The sequence below is a fragment of the Thermobia domestica genome, chromosome 8, assembly GCF_964235325.1.
Source record: "Thermobia domestica chromosome 8, izTheDome1.hap1.1, whole genome shotgun sequence".
NCBI classification, from domain to species: domain Eukaryota; kingdom Metazoa; phylum Arthropoda; class Insecta; order Zygentoma; family Lepismatidae; genus Thermobia; species Thermobia domestica.
The window spans coordinates 105,488,387-105,511,282 of record NC_137461.1 but is presented as its reverse complement, the minus strand read 5'-3'; the positions used below and the strand labels follow the sequence as shown (position 1 = coordinate 105,511,282).

General features: G+C 36.1%; 1 protein-coding gene across 1 annotated transcript in view; it reads left to right on the top strand.

Moving 5' to 3' along the window:
* The window catches only part of rho-4 (rhomboid-4), a 57,722-nt gene that overhangs the window by 17,478 nt on the left and 17,348 nt on the right, over window positions 1-22,896 (top strand). Inside the window, 3 exon segments of the mRNA XM_081768820.1 lie at window positions 7,716-7,801; window positions 7,803-7,850; window positions 16,604-16,817. Coding sequence (XP_081624946.1) covers window positions 7,716-7,801; window positions 7,803-7,850; window positions 16,604-16,817 — 348 coding nt within the window.

The window sequence follows — 22,896 nt, the reverse complement described above, 5'->3', positions numbered from 1 at the left end:
AAAGCGAAAAAGTAAAAATTATCTAAGTAACAAAGTTTATTGCGTTCCGGGGTGACCGCAGCGAAGCGGGGCGGGTTAACATAAATGACAGGCGATATAATGTTAACATTTACTGCAATCTTCTATGGTTTTTATCATATCACTTGAAAGCGAAAAAGTAAAAATTATCTAAGTAACAAAGTTTATTGCGTTCCGGGGTGACCGCAGCGAAGCGGGGTGAACGCTGCTAGTATGCTAAAAAATTAAAAAATATATATGCTAAAAATTAAAAAAAATATTTAACAAAAAGTAACAAGGAAAAGTATGGGAAAACGCTCAACATAAGAAAAAGTGCTGGTACTCATTAATAGCTCCTATTCATCAGATATTGAAATTATGTGGGAATTGCAGTGCATAACTAACGTCTTTTCCAAATTGTCCATCGTAAAGCCATGCCTATTGTCACAGAATAATGCCTCATTAACAAAAGGAACGTTCTACATGACACGATGTCAACCTAGCTTATTTGAAAAGGGGCATGCCACGATTATTCACACCATCAACTTCACTTGTGTTTTATCCTTCCAATGTTTCAGATATTATACATAGGGTCTTATAGCCAATGTTTTTCTCAAACAGATCCTTAAATTCTTTTTCTTACGATTTCAGCTTTCGAAGCAGAAAGAACATTCAGTTTTCTTTCAACGCACTGTACTTCTTTACTCGAAGTACTCAATAAGTCTACCGTAGTTTCTAGTTTCTTTATAGAGTGAGTCAAGAAACCGAAATTGACAGGTATCAAAGCCAAGTCACATTTCAAGCCACTGTTACTTACTAAATTTTGAACAATTTCAATGGATGATTCATCGTCTGGCTTTAGTTTAGTTACTACAGATACAAATGCTTTAAAACAATCCGCATAATATAGTACTGCATTAAGCTAGGTATCGCACTGCGTGATTACGGGTGTTGGAGAAAGTGAAAGACCGAGATTTGTTTCTTTGAAAAGTCCAATTCTAGTTTGCGATTTTACGGAAAAAAAATCCCATTTGACACTAACTCGTCCACTTTAGGATAAAGGGTTCGGATTTTTTCACACAATTAATGTAGGGCGTATACGCCACATGTCACGTGAACTATGATAGGGTAGCATGCGGAAAGAGTCACCAGCTTTCCTCATATAGGGAGCACCATCAGTCAGTAAAAGCAAAACATTGTAATATTTCACACCATTCGGCCACAAAATGTGCAAAGATTCATCGAACAGCCTGACAATTGTCACGTGATTCGTCACTGAAAGTTCTTTAGAGGCTAGCAGTGTTGTGCCTACGATTTCTTTCCTTCATCTACGGTCATTTGTCCTCCTCTCAGTTTCGGCTTCAAAGTACAAAGTGCTCCTTTAGAAGCTCTTTGTTTGGAACAAGTTAGCCCAGCGCTGATAAGCAGAATTTATGACGACACTGTTTCTATAGGTGGGATTGCTTGTAAATACAATGGATAGATTTATGTAGCCTGTTCTTTTCCCGATGTTACTTTCGTTCGAGAAAAAAAAAAAGTTGTGAAATTTAGAATAAAATAACGGAAAATTATTAAAAATATGTATTTATTACAAAAATGATCAAAATATTTATTCACATAACTTTTTTCAGAAAATATGCATTTTTATGTGAAATAGAATTTGTAATTTACACTAGAAGACTCTTAATTAGGATAATAAACTTTGTTTTGAGCATGTACGTGAGTGGAAAAGAATACGTTTTGACATACAAATCCGGGCCTTACTCATAACTATAAATTCCACTAGAAATTCTGGTAAGAGTAATGTTACATCTTTTATATATATATATTAGAAAATATTTCATTATGTATTCCTCATTCATATGTTTTTATATAATTTTAATAGTTGAATAACTATTACTTTCATGTCTCAAAGAGAATTGTTTTAATTTATGTTGTTATTTTCTGTTCATGTTTCTAAACGCAAGAGAAGAATTACCTCTCATACCCATACAAATTAAAAGAGGTTACTTTTCTTTAATGTACTATCATTATATTTTATTCTTCTTTTTATCAAGAGTGACCTCAATCCTCTTGCTTTCCACAGAACCTAGCTATTTTGTTTTTTTCTTTTATTTATACTCTCATTCATAGGCAGAGATAACACATTCTAAAACTGTTTTATTGTTTCTTTTAAATGAGTCACATAATGGCCATTAACTTTGGTTCAGCGGAGGTCCAGATTTCAGGTGACGATTTTTTTTTTTTTTTTTTGCCTTTTCTACTTATGCTAAAGCGTCAGTGGAAATTGATTTGTTGAATACAAAATCTTCAGACTACCTTGCTATTTAATACTTCACGAGGGACACTAGTTAGAAGAGTAAAACAGAGCGATTTGTTAGGACAGACATACTCATATTACTCCGGCCTCGTTGGTTCGATCCCTATCCATGCTATTTGAGAATTTACACAGCTGACTCGGTCTTAGAATTTTACTAGTAATTTCATTAATAAATTGTTCGTAACTTTAACGCTTCAGACACATTCATAAAGCATACATCTCAAATAGTGTTCGAACTTCCAATCCTTATTGTCGTAGTCACAAAAACGTTTCTATTCAAGGCGTCATCTCATCTTCCTACCTAGAAGACGGGCGAAACAAAATTCATTACTGATACAAAGCTAGTATTTGTATTTTTATATACAGATGGTGATCAGAAAAATGGAAACGCCTGTAGTTGGCAACACGTCAGATGTATGGGTTGGCAGTGGTGTCGTGGCGCCCGCAGCGCCGGACCGCTGGTGGTGGTGTGTTAGGTCGGTCTCCATACTACGTCAGGCGCAGTGGAACAGCAGTGTCCAGTGGCTGCAGCAGACGGAGGTAGTGTAAAATGGGAGACCTCTCAGATTTTCAAAGAGGGCAAATTGTTGGTGCGCGGTTATGTGGAGTGAGTGTGACGGCAGTGGCTACTGTGTTAGGTGTGTCGCGTGGGACAGTGTCGAAGGTGATGACAGCCTACACAACACATGGGAAAACCACATCGGGGAAGCGGAACAGTGGGCGGAAGAAAATCATGAGTGACAGGTCACGCCGGGTATTAAAGCGCATTGTCACGCAGAACCGTCGTGCCACTGCGGAGCAAGTGACGGAGGAACTCAATCAGCACCTCCCCCACCCTGTTTCGACAATCACAGTCCGCCGCGAATTACATGACATGAACTTACGGGGTCGTGTTGCACGGGCCAAACCGCTTATCAGGGACCATAACGCTTTCGCACGCCGCAAATGGTGCCGCGACCATGCAACTTGGACCGTTGAGGACTGGAAACGTGGGATATGGTCGGATGAGTCATCCTTCACCCTATTCCCAACCACGGGCCGTGTTTATGTGTGGAGAACGCCCAAAGAAACTTATAATCTGCAGTGTCTCCGCCCAACTGTGAAACATGGCGGCGGCTCGGTGATGCTGTGGGCCGCCATATCATGGTTTTCATTGGGTACTTTGGTCACACTTAGTGGACGAATCACTGCCAACGATTATGTCGCAATTTTAGGAGACCACTTGCATCCTATTGTCCGGATGTTGTTCCCGGACAATGATGCCATCTTCCAGGATGATAATGCACTCATTCACACAGCTGCGTTGTTGCAGCGTGGTTTGAGGAACATCGGGATGAAGTTCAACACCTCCCCTGGCCCGCCCAATCCCCAGATCTCAACATCATTGAACATCTGTGGTCCGTCTTGGAAACACGACTCCGGCGACGATTTCCACCTCCATCCTCTCTCACAGAACTGGCCGATGCCCTGCACGAGTAATGGTAAAAATTCCACTTGCTACCATTCACGACCTCTATGCCTCCATCCCACGTCGCATCAAGGCTGTTCTGAAGGCGAAAGGTGGCCCGACACCATATTAATCTGGTAAGTTGCAATTTCATTCAGGTGTTTCCATTTTTCTGATCACCATCTGTATATATTCCACTTCTTGTTGTCATAAAAAATAGTTCTATTTGTAAACCCATAAACGTAATATTACTACTTTCATCGCTTGTAGGGTTATTAATGAGACATTAATTTACAAAATAACTTGAATTGTTTTTGAGAAAATCGTCCAAAAAACTCACCTCCTAAGAATAAACTTCCTTCTCTGGATTTTTCCCAGAAAAATGATTTATACCACATTATAGAGTTGCTAATGAAATGTTGATATATATAAACATAATCATAACAACAATTTTTGATAAAACAACATTTATTTATTTATTTACTTATTTTGAACTTCCAGTGAACTACCCTTATTTTGGAGGAAGTTAAAATTTGATCCAGATTAATAAAACACGGTGATGATAATGAGGTTGGACATCCAAAATTAAGTTTTTCGGCATGTAGGGGCCACGGAACGAGTAAATCCATGGAAATATCGAAGTTGTTTATTTTCTCGATTATTTTACTTTCTTCTCTCCTATCGTCATTAGAAAGTAAAAATGGCGTAAAAAACCCGAAGACTGATTGGTGCAGAAATAAAAAGGGTGTCATTTACGAAAATGAAAGAAGCCTTGAATTCCACTTATAATATAGATGAAAGAAATAAACTAGATAACTTAAGATCTTTTTGTTATTTGTGCTCAATTAAAGCTATTGGAAGTAGACAGCTTTCATGTCAATGAACAATATTTAAAATAGTTAAGAAATGTGGTTCAGTAACATTTTCTTCCAGACCAGTTTGCGGAACATAGAGGGCATTTTATTACTGTTATTATAGTCAAATTCATAACCTTGTACATACGATATTCTTATAGGTACCAAAACTTTTCAAATGGTCAATATTTCTGAGAAATTTCTCGATTGCCCTACCTCAGAAGAAGAAAACAAGCTGATATCCTCCTAAATAAATCGATCACACAGTATGGTGATATAATTCCAGTGAATATAATGAAATTATTTTGAACTTCAAGTTACAATTTAAAAAAAAATACAAAACAAATTATTTTGAACTTCAAGTTAAAATAAAACAACCACAGAAGTTAACTCCAAATTAAGCCTAGTTGTTTTTCCAAAGTTATGTATAGATAATTTTGTTTACAGGCATCATTGTCTATTATTACTTATAGAACATAAGGAACACATTCTAACATTATAACCAAATATAAGATTGTTTCTTACTGCTAATTGAAGGATAATCAAGGATTTTATCCGAAATATTGACCATTTGAAAAGTATTGGTCGCCATAGAAATATGTACAAGGTTATTAAATTTAATTATAATGTTAAATGTGTTCCTTGTGTTCTATAAGGATTTTATTATTCTTATTATTGCAACAAAATCTTCCGTTGTCAACTGTGTAAAGAAACTCTTCGGACAAGATCAGTAGGAAAATACTATAAGCTCGCAACCGAGGCTATATGAGATTGGACCTATAGTATAAGATAAGATCCAAACCACCGTAATGCGATTAAATTTTGTAATGCTCTCCCACCGGGAATCGATCCCGGAAATACATGCATCAAACGCACACGCGCTAACCACTTGACTAGGGAGAGAGCATTTATTTTTCTGCGTCTCTTTCCTTCCATTTATGAAAGTCAAACGTCTCTGGTTGTCAATTTGTACGTCACACTAATTCTTAATAATAAATGTTCACGCTAATAGGTGTCGCTACCTGCGCCATCTCTGGCTACTCAATGATTTAAAGTAACACAGTGTTATGTGTAACGAAGTCCTTGAATAATTCTTCAGATTAGATGGGATTTGCTGTAGTTGTGGGCAACCTAAAAAGAAAAAAGTTAAAATATAAACAATTTTAGTTTCTAATTAAGCACGATTTTAATCTATAGTTCAGAGCGGGCAGGAGCTCGAGGGAAACAATTAGCATATCGATGGCAAAAGTGAAAAACCTTGTATCTCTACTTTTTGTGGAATTTTAGATTTTGTTTGTATAGCTCTTAAACGAAAATCCAATTTAAAAAACCTGAAAAACTAACTTTTTTAAACCTTGTATCGCATTTCTTGTGGTAAAAGCAGAATAGTTTTATTGCTCTCCTGAAAAGTTTGGTTTTGATGAGTTACGAGGTTTTGATCTTTCGCCGTCGATATATGTAATGGATGTGGTTTTATTATTATTATTATTTCATTGCATTATAAATTTGCCAAAAAATGCCGTATTACTACGTTGCATCGCATCCCTACGACCACTGACACCCTCCGTATTTTCTTTTCGTCCACTTCATGCGTAATATTTAGCATGGTGTCTCCGTAAATCCTTTTCACGTAGTTCTTCCGTAATGTTGAAGAATATGGTTTATATACGGCCCAAAAGTAGATATACAGTCCCGTACTGATCAGCTCACTGTATTTCATATCATTTCTTATTGTTATCAAACAGGTAGACCTAGGGTCTTTATTATTTGTTCTTAATGTCTTTTTTATTTATACCTTAAACCCGGAACAGCCGAAGCAAATAAACCCATAAGCTAGAATGTTATACTTGATCAATGCAGGGGTGTGTACCTACTTTTGGGTCACCCTATATATATATACACAAATATACGCAATTTTACATTGTCCACTTTACTCAAAAGAATGTCAGCACAGATGTCAGAATGCCTCACACAAATATTCGAGAAAAACAGAATAATTTGATATACTATATTGCCCAAGGAATTGTTCCATTGTTTTTTTTTATTTTTTTTTTCATTCGCACTTATCTTAAGTTCTTGTTTATATTGCTCCTCCTGCACATGATGTACAGTTTTTTTTTTCTTCAATTTCCGTATCAGGACCTTAGAATATTCCACTACCAAATTCGGAAAACAAACTATTTAGTTTCAAAGATTACTTATTTAACTCTGGGCATTTTACAATAACAAAGCTGCACGCTGTACAAAACTGTCTGCCTTAACCCCCAATCTAGCTTACAAATGATCTAAAAATATCCACACAGTTGAAGGCAAACGGAAGAAGGGGAGGAGGTAGATGTGATTTATATAATTACATCTTTCAACAATGAAGAATTCAAAGAGAAAAAAAGCTGGATATATTTTTTTTTACTGTTTAGAAGATATGCATGTAAAACTATGAGCAAATATTAAAAATGCACATAAACATGCCAAAAATGTAAAATAAAAAAGGGAACAACAAATTTGTTCTAAATCACTCAATTTTTAATGAAATAAAATTATATCGTAATGAGTAATGTTTCTGCTCATCGGAGGAAATGCAAAATCATCTAAATCCGACGACGACGACGACGACGACGATGATGATGATGATGATGATGATGATGAAGATGATGATGATGATTATTATTATTATTATTATTATTATTATTATTATTATTATTATTATTATTATTATTATTATTATTATTATTATTATTATTATTATTATTATTATTCGTAAAAAGATGAGCATAGATTTACTCGAAACGCATCAAGTAGAATATTACAGTTGACAAGGTACGTTTTTATTGTAATTATTTATTTTCCTGATTCTACATTGTTCAAAAATTCATTTTTTAGGTATTTGTGTAAATTATCTGAAAAAGAAGATCTTGTTACGGAAGAACTCTGTACATTGAGAAGGATAATATGAAAAGTATTTCCAGCTTCTGTATCTATATATAATAATTTTAGTGTTAACCTATACTGTTTGGATTTGAATCCTGACGTGAAACTTACACTTATTTTACATCTTGCCGTATGTGTAAGTTCTTAACATTCTTTCTGACCATTTCAGATCACAGCTTTCCTTGTAGATGTGGTACTGGTGTCAGACACGCGAGGAACGGGGCCTGCAGCAACAATCCTGATGTATAACCCCTATACGTTATGAAGCTTGGCGGTATCTTACATACATGTTCGTCCATATTGGGTAAGAATAATTACAAGCAGAATTTGGAATATGACCATTTTAAAAAATCTTACGTTATAAATACTAAGTTTGATATTTTATTTATTTGTATAATTACATATAGAGTACTTCGGCAATAAAAATTGTTGATAAATATTAACCGTCGGTTAATATATATATATATATATATATATATATATTTAAAGGTTTGTCTTTATTTTCCACTTTTTCGTTACTCTAGTAAGCAACTTCTTATAAAATTGGTCGACATATGAAATATGTGTGAATGATTTTTTTTTTTTAAATCGGTCTACGACTTACGAAATTATACGTGAACAGAGCTACGCTCAATTATGGCATTAACACCATCACTTGTTGAAGAGTTTCATGATCTATCTTCGAAAACTGACGTCCGATCCAAATTATAAATTTATACGAGATTACCTCGGAAGTATATTCTTTATACATATGTATAAACTAACGTTGAAATTATGTGTAAACATATTCTCAATGAAGTCGGTTAATTACCGTATTAACACTGCATCCGTTGAGATGATTTATGGTCTAACTCTAAAAACTATATCATTAGATCTCAATGAAATTTGTGTGCAACTACCGAAAAAGTATGCTCTTCCAACAAATAAATAAATAAAAATCATCAAAATTGGTGTACTTGTGTTGAAATTATCCGTGTCCATAGCCACAACACATATATACGTACCCGATGTGTCCAAAGATGATTGTACACTTTTGAAAAAAAAAAAGTATTCTCGGGCCTGCTGATATGGTATGAGAATCGTTTTTATATCAAAAGTAAAGTAATATCTTTTTTGCCTAAGAAATTGGGCTTCCTGATAAGTGATATTAGACACCTATCGAACTGACTTCATGGGGCTGCACTGGAAGGATTGCCGAACTCGATCCATTGTCTCCTTCGAATGCGACGGTCGGCCGGTGCTTTTCCCTTTATATAGGCAACTTGTTTCCATGAGTTGTGTATGCTAATATTTAATGGAGTTCTTAGGTGGATCAAACCCATACTATCATCGAAAATTGCGTTGAACTCAGATAACGGACATTTTTGTGTATGTTACTGAACAGAATTCGTTCTGTTGTTTGGTCCACGCCATCCTGTAAAATTTGTGCGTATGCGTACGGCGAATATATGAAGGAAAACTTTGATCTAGCTGCAATGAATGCTTCTTTCAAATCTCCGCACACTGGTCACCTAGAAAGAAAATAAAGAAAAGAAATAGGTACAGTCATTTTCGGATATATATATAAATAAACGGGTGGAATTGAGAACCTTCTCTTTTGAAGTCGGTTGAATTCAGTAGAAATGACGACCTTTGAATTAATGGAAGTCCAAATGTCGGAACGTAGAATGAACTCGTATTCCTATAGTTCAAGTGAGTACTCGGAAATTAAGTGTGACAAGTACAGAGTGACAGTTTAATTTTCCATTTGTTATTTTAATGAAGAAACAAAATAGCTTTTTTGCGACGAGTACTGGGTATATTCAGTGATCGTATTATAGTTTCATTATTTGTCGTACAATAGCTCAGAAACAAACGGACTAGGTATAGTAAATAATAGTGAAATATAAATTAAGTGCATGCATTTCAACTGACTGATTTCTAATTAATTAAAGAACGTGAGGAATACACATTCATTTCATATTTTCGACACACACTTTTCTGTTTACTAATTCCAGATTTGCGGTTATCTTCTGCTATCATTTCAAAGCAAAAACGTTTCTGTTCTTCGGGCAGTGACAGATTGCGAATTTATTATTCCTATTTCTTTTTACATATCAGATACTTTACAAGTCCTTTTAAGAATCTATACGTATCTACTGAGACGAATATTCGGACCCAAAAGAAACGGGAATGGCGGAAACTTCATAACGAGGAACTACATAATTTATACGGTTTAGCCAACATTGTTAGGGTCGTCAAGTCTAGGAGGCTTAAATGGGCAGGTCATGTAGCTAGAATGGAAAAAAGTAGACACGCTTTCAAAGTCTTGACTGGAAGACCAATCGGAAAACGACCATTAGGAAGACCTAGGCGCAGATGGGAGAACAATATTAAGATGGATCTCGCAGAGATAGGAATACAAAGTAGAAACTGGATCCAATTGGCTAAGGATAGAAGTCAGTGGAGAGCTATTGAGAACGCGGCATTGAACCTCCGGGTTCCATAGACCATAGAGTTAGTTAGTTAGTTTTTAAGAATCTATTCTTTTGCCAAAAAACTAGTATATTCAAAGAATACGAGCGGTTAACGTGTGCAGTAAACAGATATATTCTCATACAATAATCGACAAACTATTTAAGAAAGAAGAAAAAAAGCTAAAATCAATTGATCTCTATATAAACACACACACGTAAAATGATTTTGTTTTCCAGCTAGGTAAATCGAATGATTACGACACGATTACTTTTGAAAGATGGCACGAGTTAAAATGTCACTTTGCACCTAGGACTGTCATTCCTATTAAGGTTTAGCTTTCAGTGTGTATTTCGGCCCCTGTGTGGCCACAAACACGTGGCATTGAAATGAATGTTAGAACAAACAAGCAACCAAAAACTAGTTTTCCTAGTCCCGTAACTGAAGAAGTATTCTGAATACATACACACACACTTTTTTAGTTAAAAGCTAAATATTCATCTCAATGCCACGTGTTCATGGCCACAGAGGGTGCCAAAATATATAGTAGAAGTTAAAATCATTAATAGGAACAACAGTCCGAAACGGAAGGTGAGATTTTGATTCTGAATAGTGTGTCCCATAGCAAGCGTAGCATAAGTTAGTTTATAGATCTTAGAAGCAAGGAAGGAAGATCCATCACAAAAAATGACTTTTCTTTTATTCCCTTGCCTTACCGTTAGATTATTTCAAAACGCCATGAAATGTGAGTTGTAAGTAAGTTATAAGCCACCAAGAAATAGGGAAATATTTTCATTAACTATAAAACTTATCTTGCTGATCGGACCTTAGGAAGTGGAGTTTATAAAGTCACATGTGAATGTAAAGACTATTAAATTAGTATGACATTCCCCCTCCCATCCAAAATGGCGACGGTTTAAGAAACATATTAGATACTCCAATGAAGAAAGTGTCGCAGTGTCTGATCTTTCTAAGCATTTATATGATTCTAAGCACAAGAGTAGGCTTAAGGAAGATGTCAAGATTTTGCATACTTTTTCCGTCGCTTATAGAAAGAAGTGTATTTGATGCGTGTTACATCAGAAAAGAAAGAAAGAATAAAAAAAAAAGAGAAAGAGAGAGAGAGAGAGAGAGACTTAGTACAGAGGAAAGAAATTTGGATGGGGAATGGATGCTGAATTATCAGTAAATTTATTATTATTATTATTATTATTATTATTATTATTATTATTATTATTATTATTATTATTATTATTATTATTATTAAAGTATTCATTCCTATATTTATTATGGAATACTACATATATTTTGTACAATAAAAATAAATCTCGACACTTAAATAATTTTTGAGTGTTGATTCCATATCAGTGATCCTATTAACTGTTTGAATTAATGGTTTTTGCACAATTAGGATGTTCCGTGTAAATATCTTGTAATATGGTTAGATCAACCTAAAAATACTAATTTGTAATTTAAAAAGAAATATATAGCTTGTCGGTTTGCTTATTTTTCTGAAGTTTGACAAGAGGATAGATTATTTTATAGATATTCCATAGTATCTGCAATGTACACAGTAAGAAGAAATAGGATTAAGTAAATTCGCAATCCGGCGCTATCTAAAGGAGGAAGTATATTTTTTTTAAAATTATATATATATATATAAAAGTCCTGACTGATTGATCAATGCCTAGGCCAAAGTGCTTAAGCTAGAAACTTGGGGTTTAGACAATACATAGGACATATGAATAAGGTGCCACTAAAAAAGGACTTTTGGAAATTTGACGTAGAAAGGGGTGAAATGTTGGTTGTAGTTATTATAATAAGATATCCACATCACCGAATTTCTTAAGCTTAGAGGCATGAAATTTGGTATTTAGACTTTCCATTTAAAATAATGAAGCGCTTGTTTCAGCGTTTTTTATTTCACCTTCTACAAGGAAAGGAAAGAGGGTAGAGATTGTAGTTGTAATCAGGGCCGGCCTTCAACTGATTGAACCGATTGCTCCCAATTGGGCTCCGCGCTAGTGCCGTTTACTCTACTCCCAAATGCCGTTTTAACAACATTTTAGGCCCTAGAGCAAACAAGTGTGTCGTGGTCCCTATGACTAAATTTTGCTCGTAATACATGCAATTAATACACGCCACTCTGCTCGCTGGGCCCTCAATGCTTGCGGACCCATTGTGTTTCTCGTAAAATTCTAACCCAATTTGATATATTACATGACCCTCTTCTTATTTAAAAATGTCAAGCGAGATACAAGATGACCAACCTCATGATGAGGATATACCTCCAAATAGATGTCTACTTTCTCCCAGTGTCGGTTAATGTGTTTTTCCTTTTCATACCTGTATCAGTTTTGTACAAATAAAATGAAATTTTCAAACTTGAAACACATTATTATGGCTTATTCTGATCAATCAGGTTTTTGACCACTGCGGCCGTCTTTATGGACGAAAGCACTGTAAATTTTGCTTACGCTCGTTTCGTGGTATTCCACATTTCTCTGCCAAGTTTGGACAAGAAAGTAGAGTTCGACATCGATAGGTTTACTTCTAAGAGAAGGAAACTATGAAATACTAGGACAGAACCTTCTTGAAAAATTGCGAGGCACAAGGGTGAAATATGTATTTTAAAATTCATTCACTGTCTGATTTCCATTTGAGTTAGTTCTCTGAAAAATTAGCTGCTATAAGCAATGAACAGGGTGAGCGTTTTCACTAGAATATTTTGTAGATGGACAAACGTTATAAAGGGAAATGGGACCCGCCCATGATGAGAGATTATTGTTAGTTCCTCTTGAAACTGGGCTCCACAACATAGAAACGGGAAAATGTTTCGAAACTGTCTTTGCCGTTAATCATTTTTCTTAATCAAGCTTATAAGTAAACATGCAGGATATTTCGCGGATAAACTGACAAACTTATCATATGTGTTCAGGGTCTCAATAATAATAATAATAATAATAATAATAATAATAATAATAATAATAATAATAATAATAATAATAATAATAATAATAATAATAAAGTTTTTCTGTGAGTGTTGTAGGAAACGCTTAATTACGAAGAGAGAGCTAATTAAAAGTAATTACTGGAATTGGTCATTTCTCTTACCCTTTTATTATCCCTGTTTCCGTAATTAGTTTTCGATCAAAGCTGCATATTTCTTTCTTGTATTGAGGTTCTGAACACATGCGAAGTTTGTCGGCTTTTCCAGGAACACCCTGCATATGAATACGTAATATCGATATATACATTGCAGACACCCGCGTTTGATTCCTGGCAGGAGCTCATGTTCGCATCCTACGTTTAAGCAGTAGGTCCACGTCTCATATAGCCTCGCTGCTAAAAAGGACGCTGAAATCAAATAAAATCTAATCCAAATCTTTCTGTCATATCTAGATATGACAAAGTCCAGAAATTTTTAATAGGAAATTAAACACATTCCACACCAAGATATACCGCAAAGATGCCTCAGGCACCCAATACGTACACACAGATTTGGCAGACTCAAATAAAACAAAAGCCCACATTTGGAAGATTTTATTTTGCTGATCCTTAAATTTATGTAACAATGACAAGAAGAAAGCAAATAAAATCACCTTTTATTAAACATCGGGAAAAAATGATAGGCTATTAATATTTTGAAACAATATTCACATCAAGTTGAAAAATCACTCAAAACGGACACTAGTAATGTAGAAGATGATACCAAGAAATGGATAGATATGTCGTCATTCGTTTGCAAATAAATAAATAAATAAAAAAACTGCAGAAAACATAATTGTAACACATTTAGTGCCTCCAAACAAGATAAAAAAGCTTATTAGGATATATAAGTTACTTCACTGATTTGCTTTGGCAAATGTCTATGAAGGCTTGTTCTCGTGCTAAGACGAGTACATAGACATGACAAAAATAAACATACATATACCAGGTTGAAAGAACATAGTCGTGACAAATATGCTCCAACATCAGGTCTTTCGAAAACCTAAAATGTATAAACATTGATAAAGTAGAAGTGAAATCATCATAATTCATAGGAAGACAAGCCTTTTTCATACAAGATCTTTTTCATTCATTCGAACAAAGCAATCAAAATTAAACTCGGACATGAGTACTTCGGACAAAAGTTGGAATAACATAATTGAAACCTTCACTGTCTTTATAGCCACACAAGAAGTAATACAATGACTTAAGATCTGTACCTGTGGAGAACCTGCACTGGAAACTTGAAGAGGTTTACGCTTACAAATGTTGATATGTATGTATATAGAGTATGTAATTAATTCCCATCCATCACGTTTCCACTAAACCCTTTTTTTTTACCTATATCTTAACAATTCTGACAGAAGTCAGCAACAATTCGAGATTTAATGATTTGTACAGAAATATGAAACATGACACGGGGGAGAGGATAAGCAAGATGAGTAACTTTGAGTTCATGTATAAAACAGCTTTTCAATCAGTCTACACCAACAGTAGGTTAGATAGATTATTTTCTTTCTTAAACATGAGGATAATTGTATTACATTCTTTGTAAGAGCAACAAACAAAAGCTAATCTATTAGCTGCAGTGGAGTTCGGTCCCATTCTTCCAGTAAGCTGATTTAGTTTGAGCAAATTTAAACGTAATGTTAGCCGTGGGTAGATGAGACATAAACCTACAGCTTAAAAGGCTCCAAAAGGTACTTTCATTATAAAACGAACCCAAATCTTCTACATAGACTAGAATTGTGTCTCGAGGACTTCATCTTGCCACTTACTTATTAGTGATTGTTACATAGTCAAACATTTACTTAATACCCCTTAAAAAAATGCGATGGCTTAGTGATAAAATTCTCAGTTCTGGTACGAAGGGGTAAATTCTACAATAGGAAACATCGTGACTGTGAGATTTCTTGTTTCCGATTCTTTGTTCCATGATTTTTTTTTTTTTTTTTTTCGTAACCATTCGCTTTCGTTTAGTCTAAAAAATGCTAAATTAAAGATTCCGTTACATTTAATCACTAAGATTTGCAATGACGTTTCACTTATTTTGAAGAGATATTTTCACGTATTCTTTGTGTCAAGCGAATAATACGTACACTTTTATTAGATTTACTTTTGTTGGAGCTAAAGCGCAAAGGACACTTTCACAAATTAATAGGAACTACTAGCGTAATAAATGCCAAGATTTTACAGTTTGGCTAGAAATTGATAATTCATTCAGGACTTTTTATACAAGGTATCCAAAAAAGTTCTTGCCGATTTCAGAGTCCTCACAGAGTCTACGTTGTAGCACAAAATACTCACGGTTACGTCTCGAAGTAATCGCCATCTGCATCCAGCACCTTCTACCAACGTTCCTGCAACTGTACAATGCCATGGTGGTAAAAGTCAGCGGTCTTGGAAGTAAAGAAGTCCGTGAGTGCGGTCCGCAGGTCTCTCTCATTTTCAAATTGTCTCCCACGAAGGTAATTGTCCAGGGAATGAAACAGGTGGTAATCTGTAGGGGAAAAGTAATGGGGATATAGTGGATGACAAAGTTTCCCAGCCAAGTTGCAGAATGGTTTCCCGAGTCCATTTTGTCACGTATGGTTTTTCATTATTGTGAAGGGCCAGCACACCGTTGCGATTAACCAATGCCGGCTCCTTTTCCTGCAATGCACGATGCACTCGTTGCAACTGCTGCGAGTAGACATCCGCATTGATGGTTTAGCCTGGTGTAGGAGCTCATAATGAATCGCATGGCGATAATTCCACCATACGCACAGCATAACCTTCTTGGGATGCAAAGGTGGTCTTGAGGTGTGTGGAACTGCGTCACGTGGCAACAACCAGTGTCGAGTACGCTTGGGTGTGTTGTAAAGGATCTACGTTTCGTCACTAGTGACCAATCGACCAAATATCGGTGTGTTCTGGTGCTTGGAGAGCAAGGATAAACTGGCTTCAACTCGCTGTCGTTTGTTGCTCGGTGACAATGTGTGTGGTACCTACTTAGTCAACTTGTATATCTTCCCTATGCGATGCAGGTGCAGTCTGACTGTTTCCTGACATGTAAGACTACTGTCCTCCTCGATGGCTGTCTTCAGGGCGTCGTCACCCAACACATGTGGTCGTCCACTGCGGGGCTCATCACTCAAGCCCAAATCGCCGGTCCGGAATTTTTGAAACCACTGTCGGGCGGTGCGTTCATTCACGGCATTCTCCCCGAACGTCTGGCATGTGCGGCGACGTGATGCGGCTGCTGATAGGCCTACCTTGAAGTCATACAGCAAACACCCCCTAATGAGTTGCTTCGACATCTCCATTTCACTGTGCCACTTGACGAGCAAGCTCTCTGTAGTGTGCCCAACGAGCATCTTCTAATGTCGGTCAGTGCTCTGCCTACCTCCTTATCGCGTCGCGCGCACGTGACTAACGTCATAACATGTCTGTGACCCTCGAACAACAAGGCCATTACGAACGGCAAAAATTTATTTGGATACCCTATAGATTTGAAAAAAGGTCGTATAGTGAACTTACTGTAAGTACTAAATAAGGCATATCTGTGTTTGTCACTAATAATAAAAGAAAATAGAGCTGTTCTTTTCTTATGTTTTTCTTTTCTTTCTTCGACAGAATCACTCATCTAGTCGTCAATTTATTGGTACAAATTATGTTAGGCATACCATTAGAAATGGTTCATCATTGGTGGCGTGTTCTTATTATTTATCTGGCAGGAGTTTTAGCAGGATCTTTAGGAACGTCCATATCAGACCCGTATGTTTTCTTAGCTGGTGCCTCGGGAGGTGTATATGCCTTAATTACAGCGCATTTATCTACAATCATCATGGTACGTAGTTCAGAAAATTCAAGTCATGTTAAAGTATATCTTATATTTGGTAATTGCATTATTCCAGTTTTTGAATTTATTGTGGTAATAGAACAACAGTCACAAGAAATATAAACAATGTAATAAATATTTGACTTTTACTTGTTTGAAAATAATACTTATTAACAACAATCTTTCAAATCACTAATTTTAGGATGCATCTTTTCAGTGACTTCAACTACAGACCTTTAAAAGCCAAAACCAATCTTTTGTGATTAGTAAAGACCACCAGTTGTGGCAAAATGCCATATCTTTTTATATTTACAATAAATTGTAAATAAATTCCATTTATTATAATCATTGGCCATATGCAACTCACCTGTGAAATAAGAATTTAACGCTTCTCAGCAGAGGGACAGATCGTTGTTGATCAACCAAATATATGGAAAGCACGATTAATGTTATTATGAATTCCAAGTCTGTGATATGCTACAAACATAATCATTTCATATTGTTAGATGCTGAACGATCTTTTCAGGCCTCAGACCATCGCCGGCTACGATCCCTTAGCGCCTTCCCAAATAGCACAGACAAGCGAACAGGGCCTAGTTCCTTCAGGGGCCGCTGTGGCGCTAGTTAAGTGGACGAATATTTTCTCTATGTAGCAGGCAAGTGAAATAGCTATAACAAGAAAAGAATTCTAAAGTCCCCCCCTATAATATCACTAAAAATGTTTTTAAAATTGAATACAATTAGTATCGATTAAGAATAAAAGATAATACAAACACGCCGGAGAAAAATCCTTTACAGATTGCAAACGAAGCACTTCCCCAGATAATGGCTTGGCATTTAAAAATTTTGCATGTTCAAAACATTCTGTTTCAACATCTGCTATGTTCTTCAGCAACACTGGAACTATTACATCGCAAAATTTTACACTTAATTTGAATGAATGATTGTCCGAAAAGGGGCACTGCAAATACTAAGCGTATTGCAGAAAGGAAACAATGTAGGGGGAAAGAAATTCCGAAACTCGGGTGTCCACAAACCGACGGGCTTTTTCAACAAACTTTACACTGAAATGGACTGACACAAGAAATATGTGTTCTGCCCAGTTGATGAAAGCTGAGTTTTTCGACAGCCTAAAGAAAAATCCGAACTTGAAAAAGATTATAAGTATAGTTAAGTCACGCGTGAAGTACGATTAAAAAAAAAAAAAAAAAAAAAAGTTTAGATTACGGAAATCCAATGTTTTAAAAGTCCTAATTTTTCTTAGAGCTATATTAACTCTTTGTAATAGTTCATACTTTTGTATTTCTTTCAGTCTAAAATGATTACTTTTTTATTTAATGCCTGCCTCATTTTTTTTTTTACCACCAGATCATGTTTATCAAAACCCTTCCCGTTAATCCTCATTGAAACTCGTCAACCCGTCCCTTATTTTGAATATTTTTATTTGGCAACCCTGACCACACTACACTTGTCAAAATCCACTCAGACTTATGTGACAATAGACAACCTGTCCTTCTGTTTAGTCCACGTTAGTGGCGCCACAACGGCCGAAAGGTCAACTATCCTTGTACGCTAAATCTCATGTTACGAGAGGGAAATGGTAGCTAAGAGATCGTAGCCGGCGATGCTCAGACTAACGGACAAACGAATTACCTTATGTGTGAACAACCTAAATAAGATGTATATGATATCGTACAATCAGAAGTGAACTACGTGTTGTATGGCATAATTGCTTCATCAAATATAGACTGAGTTCTTTCCTGTCTAAGAAGTTTTTGCTCACAGTATTCATTAGCGTATTTTCTCTGCAGTTTTATATTTGTGGTACTAATATTTTTATGATTTGTATTTTTTTCTTTGTTTTGACATGTTTTGGTTATTGCCACTCTGAAAGTTGTACATATTAATTAGTGCTATTGATAATCTTAATGCAGATTAACGCAAGTTATTTTGCATACCATTTTTTATGTTTTATTTTGCCACAGCTGCCAGTCCGTTGTGATTACACATAAGATCTTGATATTTTCTATCACTAAGGAATGACATACAATGCGCAGAATCATGTTTCATGTCATCTAACGTAACAATCTTGATTATAATGGTTAAACGAGGGATTGTCATAGTTTGATTAGAACAAATTGAGGGAGGAAAGAAAGTATTCAGTCCTTTCCTGCACAACCCCTTTCACCTTCCGCAACTTAACTGTAGGAACCCGCATATTGAGCTGCAGAATTACTTCTATAATGATACCATTGTAAATAACAAAACATCTACCTTGCTATTGGAGCCGTGGTATGAGCAAAGTGCGCTGACGAGTATTTTCTAAGAGGCACAACATCATTCTCCTCATAGCCTGCGCTTTAGCTTTTGTAGGAAAAGTCAGTGTTGCATTTCTGTACTTCACTCTCAACATAGAGAAACTTATCATGTCGGTGGTGATTCAACCGGTAGAACAACTGACTGGCAGGGGAAAGATCGGGGCGCGGGTGGTCGCCGTTTTTCGGCCAGATTTCTGTGCGTTAATTCATTGTTGTTTTCTATTCCCTGGTGTTAAAGGATATTTGAGATTATTCAAACTGTCGAACCTCCTCCAACTTAAACATGTACAGGTTGTGGATTACTTGGTTCAGTTGGCACGAAATTGCCGACAGATGGTTGGTAAATAGGGCGTTGAGGAATAAAGCGCTAAAACACAAAGAAACTTACCATGTCGCTGTCACAGTGAAAGAGCAATCGACAAGCGAGAGATGCCACTAGTATAGTAGCTAAATGTTTCTGTATTATACTAGTAACGTTTTAACAGAAATATAATTGGTGGCTTTATGCCTAACATACATACGTTTGGCGCGGGAGACATATCTTCGGTTCCGGGTGGCAGCTCAGATCCCATGGAGCTGCAAATCACTTTTCTTATAGTCTTGGTGCTGAAAGGGACGTTAAACTCCAAGTCAAGCAACTATAATTCCTACGAGTAAAAGATTGTTCCATAGAATTTACCAAACTATAGTCTCAGAAATGTTAGAAACTACTCATCAAAAAACTTGAAAGAACATTAAAGCTTTCTTTAGCCTGTTGAATACCAATAATTTAAAGGTGGGTAGTCAAATATCGGTCTTTTTCCGTCTATGATAGTCATAATAAGTAAAAGTGTTCATAAAAGTCAATACATCGTACGAATATGAAGTTCAAGCATTAAACGTTATGTCTATGTAAAATGTATATGAAACATATTGTAGCAAATCACGTAAAGAACCCTGCAAATAAAGAATGACTGTTGATATTCTGCCAGCATAGGCATTTTTTCGAACTTGCAACAAGTTTATTATGAGGCGCTTCATGAACCATTATACTTTGTGTTTTCATGAAGACTAGAGGTAATGAGCTTATTAGTCTGGAGGAAATCCATCGAAACTAAAAATTTCAGTATGTCTAATGTTTCTCGATGGCTTTTACCTAATTTGAGGGTGCAGAATCTGAATCCGCCGGGTGTACAAATGTACACCTTGAGCGTTTCGAGTAATTCAAGATGCGGCTGTAAAATTGATAGGAATATTTTTGTATATTTTATCAAGATGGGTATCAAATTATATGTTTTTTGGATTGCAGATTCCAATAATAATGTCAAAAATGTTATGAAATTGATACAAATCGAGGTATTCACTATGGCACGCAATATGGCGGCCGTAAAATTGACAAGAATATTTTTGGAGTATTGTATCGACATGGGTATCGAATTATATGTTTTTTGGGTTGCAGATTTCAATAGTTACTTCAAAAACCTTATGAAATTGATAGAAATCAATATATTCAATATGGAACATTCAGATTCGCGACCCTCGAGATAGGTACATACTTAGAACAATATCTGATACACTGAAATTTTGGATTGGGTGTTGATGCTTTCTCCGTCACCGCAACTCACCAGAACATTTTTTTCCACATTTTGGGCTTCTCTATATTTATTTACAAAGCCATTCCTTTCTGTGTGCAAAAGAAAACAAACAACAAAGCTTAGGTTTGAAGATTTTCTTATATTTTTTTTCCTGGACGTTTTCTTAATCAAGAATTATGTTGCTGTCACATTAATGGGAAATATGTACATTTACAATACAAAATGCCGATGTTTCTATGTTACTCCGCAACAAAATAATAAATATCACAGGTCAGTCACTTGTCAGTCTTCGTCAGAAGAAGTATCCATGTTTTCGTCTTCTAGATTCCTAGTATTTTGACGTGTGAAGATATTCTGGCATCGTTTAGAGGCTTCACAATTGCAGAAGTCAGTGCAGCTATTATGATTTGCCACACAGCCACAACGTCGTTTACACATGTTTTCAGAACAGCCGCAACTCACCAACTTCAAGATGTCTTTCGCTGCCGTGACAGTTCCCGGTGGTACAGTAACTGGTTCCAATGTTTTGTTCAACTCATCACGATACCATCCAAAATGTGTCGGATCCATGTTTGGTGGGTCTGGTTTATCTGCTTGTTTCCAAATACAAGCCTGGAAGCGAGCTCTTTTTACATTTTCAGAGAATGCCTCCGTAGTTGGTAGCAAGCTCTTCAATTTCGGGATATTTACGGCAGACTTCTTTGACAATTTCTTCAGCCAGACATCATTGTAGGGCCAGTTATCCTACTACCATAGCAAGAAGCTATAAACTTAGTTACCTCCTGAATCACATCTTCAAGTAGTGATGTCTTATTTCCAAGCTTCTGAAGCTCCTTCCCACTTTGTAGTACTTTCATTGCCTTCTGCTTTCCAATGCCATAAAGAGTAGGAACTATATCGCAGCCAGAAAGAGAATGAAGTGGTAGTAAGTTTGAAACAATATCACGGTGTTTGGACACAGACAATCCAATGTCAATAACTCCTCTATGACTTTGAGTTGCCTCCATAAAAATGTTACAAGTAAGTTTTTGTGTGTGGTAGTGGTGCATCAGGAGGAGGAGAACATCCGTGTCATCACTAATTACATTTATTGTACAATTTCTTTCCAGCTGATTGGCTACCATCACTACTTGTGTGATAATTATGACATCAGCCCCTTCGTGAGTGTTTTTCTTATCTGGACGTTCATTGATACAATCAGCAGTTATTTCTGTTGTAACATCTTCTTCTCCAATGATGAATAGGCTTTTGGTGGAATCTGATGGCAACCCTTCTGTCATTAGATACTTGCGGATCAGCTGTACTAGTTGTACCTTATTCTTCGTAACATTCAGCACAACTTGTTGGGAGGGCAAGGACGTGTTGAAAGACAATTTATGATACCTGCTACATGTTGATTCTGTTCTGATGCTTCTTATTCCTCCTTTGGTGCTGTACTCCTTATTTTTAGTCAAATATCAGGTACACATTGTATTTGTTCAATTTTTCAAGCACATATGACCGATACAATTTTATGAAGTCAAGAAAAGTTCCTTTAGATGGCCAGTTGATCACCCACAAAGCAGCATAACCATCAAGTATGATAGCATCTTCATGCTTGTACGATCTCATAGACTTCTCTACCTGTAATATTTGTTTCAGTTTTGACTTACTTTTGCAGAACCTGGGAGTCCCATATTCATCAAACAAAGATGTGAGGACAGCGGTAAGCTCATATGAAATCACTCCTTTAGCATCAATATCTCTTGTAGATGTGAGACACATTGCACGCATGTACAAGAGTTCTGTGTCAATGACACCAATACTAGCTGTTGTTTTGACGTCATCGCACGAAACATTACGAACCGTTGTTTAGATTGGATCGTGAAAACCAGTTGGTAGTTTTTCTTCGTAAGAACACCTATCTCAACAGCATTATCAACATTCACTTTCTGAGAACAAATTTTCCGTCACAGTGTTCACAATAGTTTTTGGGTGATCATCGGTCTTCAGAGGATCTATACAATGAGACAGCTTTCCCTTTAACTTAATTCGGTCTGCAGCATCTCCTTTTACTCGAGATGGCATTCCTTCCTTATGCTTAGTTATTTCCATATCTCGTCCATCTCTCATGACATAAATGTCATTTACTAAACGACTGCAGGTGTGAAGGCTGAAAGCCCATCGCTTCACTGCTGATGGATTTAGTGTAAGTCC